At 62.5% G+C, this 3,914-nt stretch overlaps 1 protein-coding gene across 1 annotated transcript in view; it reads left to right on the forward strand.

Annotated features, from left to right (window-relative positions):
- The window catches only part of CERK (ceramide kinase), a 28,507-nt gene that overhangs the window by 17,274 nt on the left and 7,319 nt on the right, over positions 1 to 3,914 (forward strand). Inside the window, exons 5-7 of the mRNA XM_007956240.2 lie at positions 624 to 698; positions 2,204 to 2,356; positions 2,771 to 2,876. Of these exons, the coding sequence (XP_007954431.2) occupies positions 624 to 698; positions 2,204 to 2,356; positions 2,771 to 2,876 (334 nt within the window). The remainder of the gene's footprint in view (positions 1 to 623; positions 699 to 2,203; positions 2,357 to 2,770; positions 2,877 to 3,914) is intronic.

Here is a 3,914-nt window from a genome sequence, read left to right on the forward strand (position 1 = left end):
GGGTCAGCAAAAAAGGGGAAGACCCTCAATGAGATGGGGTCACACGGTGGCTGGAACAATGGGCAAGAGGAAGGCCCTCAATGAGATGGGGTCACACGGTGGCTGGGACCGTGGGCTCAAGCACAGCAAGGATTGGGAGGCTGACGCAGGGCCGGGCAGTGGGCAGGGTTTCATTCTGTGCACGGGATCGCTGTGAGTCGGAACTGACTTGATGGCACCGAACAACAATAACATAACTACATGTAACGTACATACATATATGTCTATGTGCATGTATCCAAACATCAAACCCACTGCCACTGAGTCAATTCCAGCTCATGGTCATTCATAAGGAGGGGCCAGGACGGAACCGTGGGAGGAGCTGGGGGAGGGGCCATCCAGGCAGAGCACAGGGCACGTGGGGAGCCCGTGGCGGCACTCTCAGGGCTTCCTCCCCCATGACGTGGCGTGGTTCCGTGGGCAGCTTGGTGGCACCATTGCAGGTTGTCTCCTCATCGTTGGTGACTCGGTGTCGATTTCTTCCTGTTGACCCGGGGTAAACCCTCGGCCCCTGACTTACTCCCTGCCGTGCGAGGGGTGGTGGTGCCGATGAGGATGGTGACGGCCCTCTTTTGCCTTCGCAGGGTCCACAGACTGTGTGTGTTACTCGACGGTTGGGACCAATGATGCAGAGACCTCAGCCCTGCACATCGTCATCGGTGGGTGCTGCTCCGCTCCCTCGGCTGCCCTGTGCTTATGGCACTGAAGGCCGGTGGCTGGCCGCCCACTGCCCTTGCAGCCAGCTCGTCCGATGTCTTTCCTCACAGCCAGCTCGTCCGATGTCTTTCCTGGCTGCACCTCTCTTCCTGTCCAGCTGCAGCTCCCCGGCTCGATCCCATCCAGTCCTGCTTCCGCCGCAGTCGGCCCAGGACCACCATGCCTCGTGGCCCACCCACCTTGCCTTCTGGCCTCTTCTGTCCTGGGACATGGCAGATGCCCTGTGTTGGTGCCCTGCCCTGCCCCCACTCTGTCCACATGCCACGCCTCTAACTCATTTGGGGTCTCACTTGTCATACACCCCGTTTTTCCCCTGCACCCCCTGTCCCCTCGCCGTCCCTCTACCTTCTTCACAGGCTCTGTCACTGTAGGTCTCACTTGTTTCCCGCGCTGTCACCTCACTGTCCCCAGCACACACACTCTCCAGGAGGGCAGGACACCGGCTGTGCTTGGCACCGGGCAGCTCCCTGGGGTCCCGGTCACTCTTCATGGCCGCTGATGGCTGAGTGCGCGAGTGGCTGGCAGCTGCTGTGGTCGGCCACCTGGCCGCTCAGCGTCCACTCTCAGCCTGGGTAGCAGTCCAGCTAAGCGCCTGCTTTGTGCCCTGGACCCACAGGGAGCAGCAGCTCCTGGAAGCTGGTGCCCGTGTGACAAGCACTGAGCTGCCAGCTTCCTCTCACAGCCCTGTCCCTGGGGACGGTGTTACTCTGCGAACCAGAAGTAACAGACATTTGACGTGTAAAAATTCTGCCTTGTTCACCGTGTATTTGAGAATGCCACACGCCTTCCTTTCAGTGACAGGAGGCAGCTTTGTGTGACAATGGACACACTGTGTTCCAACTTTCCCCAAGCCTGTTTCCAACCAGGGAGGTTTGGTCCCTGGAAACGGCCCCAGTACCATGGTGCCCCGAGAGAAACGGGTCAGCATGCTGAAGCCGCCCTGCCCATTGCCTGAATCATGTAACCATCCGCAGAGGCGGCCCAGGGCGGTGTCCTGCCCGTTCCCTGAATCATGTAACCCGTCCACAGAGGAGGCCCCGGGGCAGTGTGAAGGGCTAAGCGCTCGGCTGCTGAGCAAAGGGGTAGACACTTGCGTCACCCAGAGGCCCCGTAGAAGAAAGGCCTGGAGGTCTACTTCTGAAAGATCCGCCCCTGAGCGTCCCACCCTGACACCAGGGGGTGCCACGCATCAGAGTCAGCTCCACAGCGACGGAGGGCTGCGGGAACAGTGTGCCATGGGGCCCGGGTCCTGCAGGGAAGGGCGTGGCGTGGGGCCTGGGCCCTGCTGGGAACGGTGCAGCATGGGGCCCAGGTCCTGCTGGGAATGGCGTGCCATGGGGCCCAGGTCCTGTGGGGAGTGGTGTGGCATGGGGTCTGGGTCCTACCGGGAATGGCATGGCGTGGGGTGGAGGGTTCAGCGCGCTTACAGTGGGCGTCCTCTCTGCAGGAGACTCGCTGCCCATGGACGTGTCCTCAGTGCACCACAATGGCGCCCTGCTGCGGTACTCCGTGTCCCTGCTGGGCTACGGCTTCTATGGGGACATCATAAAGGACAGTGAGAAGAAGCGGTGGATGGGCCTTGTCAGATATGACTTCTCAGGTAGCTCCCACTGTCACCTGCAGCAGCAGACCCGCTGCCCCCTGGATGCCCCTACGCCCCTCACTTGACATGATCAGGCCAGTGGAGGGTCCTTGAGGCGAAGACGCCCACCTGCAAGCAGCCTGGGACCCGCCTCAGTGTGGCCGGTCTCTCACTGCTTCCAGGACTCGGAACACAAGGGCAGTGCCCCAGACATGTGCCCAGCATGGAAGCCAGAGACCCTTCAGGGCCTTGGTGACGGTACTAGCCTGCAGACCACGCAGATGCCATGCCTTCCAAAAGTGGCCCGTGGGCGGCCCTCCCACAGCCCCTTAGCATTAGGTGGTGGGTGCCCAACGTTGCTGAGGCTGTCAGCAGAGCAGCATGACCCAGCAGTGACCCTGCGGACTTCTCATCCACCATGTCTGTCCCCAGGTTTCAAGACCTTTCTCTCCCATCACTACTATGAAGGGACAGTCTCTTTTCTCCTCGCTCAGCACACGGTGGGCTCTCCACGGGACAGGAAGCCCTGCCGGGCCGGGTAAGCACCTTCCTACGTCTGTCACAGATGGTGACGTGCACACAGTGGGGTTGCAGGGGTTGTGTTAAGGGGAGAGCACAGAAGTCCGGGGTCGCTGACTGGGTGTGTGCAGAGCCCGGTGACGCAGAGAGCTGTGGCCCAGCCCCACGCCGCGGGCAGGGCAGCGTGGTCCCCGTGCTGCAGTGGGGACAGGAGGGAGGGTGGTGGGGAGGCCAGGCCGCACCTCTCCCATAGTGGGGGAGGGGGGACATCCATGCACCTGCTTCTGGGGGATGGACGCGTTGTCCCCTGTGGGGGTCAGGGGATGCTGCTTGCAGGGCTGGGTGGAGCACTGACCACGCGGAGAAGGAGGGGGAAGTCAGGAAGAGAGCAGGTGGGCTTCTGGACTCAGGGCCCAGGAAGCTGCCCGGGGAAGGGGTGCAGAGGGGAGCTGGTGGGCTCTCAGGTGAGGCAGAGGCCCTGGCCCCCTTGGCCGGCCAGCAGTCCACATGCAGGAGCTGTGAGGGCTGGGGGTGCCCCAGCTCCTCAGGAGTAAGCCCAGCCCTGGGAGAGCAGTGGTGCAGGCCCAGCTGAAGGTGGCGGGGGGGGGGCTCTGCCCACCAAGCCCTCCCAGGAAGCCCCTTCTTTACTGGCCCAGGCCCAGGAGTGGCCACAGACGCTGCCAAGGGCCCAGCCCTGCGGCCCCGGCCTGGAAGTCAGCACGGCTGCAGCCGCTCTGACCTCCCCTGGAGTTTGCACGTGGCTGGGCCCTCTCTCCGTGTGCCTGTGTCTCTGTGCACGAACACCGTCCTTCCTTTAGGCCTGGTGAACGCCCCCTCACCCACCAGAGTGCAGAAGCTTAGCCAAACTTCATGGCGAGCTGTGCTGGGGCCGTGTGACCACATCCCTTGTGGTCAGCCTCCCCTCTCTGCTCTGCACGGTGGGTGGAACCCCACAAAGCAGCCGGGTTTAGAAAATGCTCACGGTGACCCTACCCTTTTAAGTCGTTCGGGGAGCCCTGGTGGCACAGTGTGTGAGCGCTTGCCCACTAACCGACAG

The sequence above is a fragment of the Orycteropus afer genome, unplaced genomic scaffold, assembly GCF_000298275.1.
Source record: "Orycteropus afer afer isolate SDZICR_OR568_19922 unplaced genomic scaffold, OryAfe1.0 scaffold00587, whole genome shotgun sequence".
NCBI classification, from domain to species: domain Eukaryota; kingdom Metazoa; phylum Chordata; class Mammalia; order Tubulidentata; family Orycteropodidae; genus Orycteropus; species Orycteropus afer.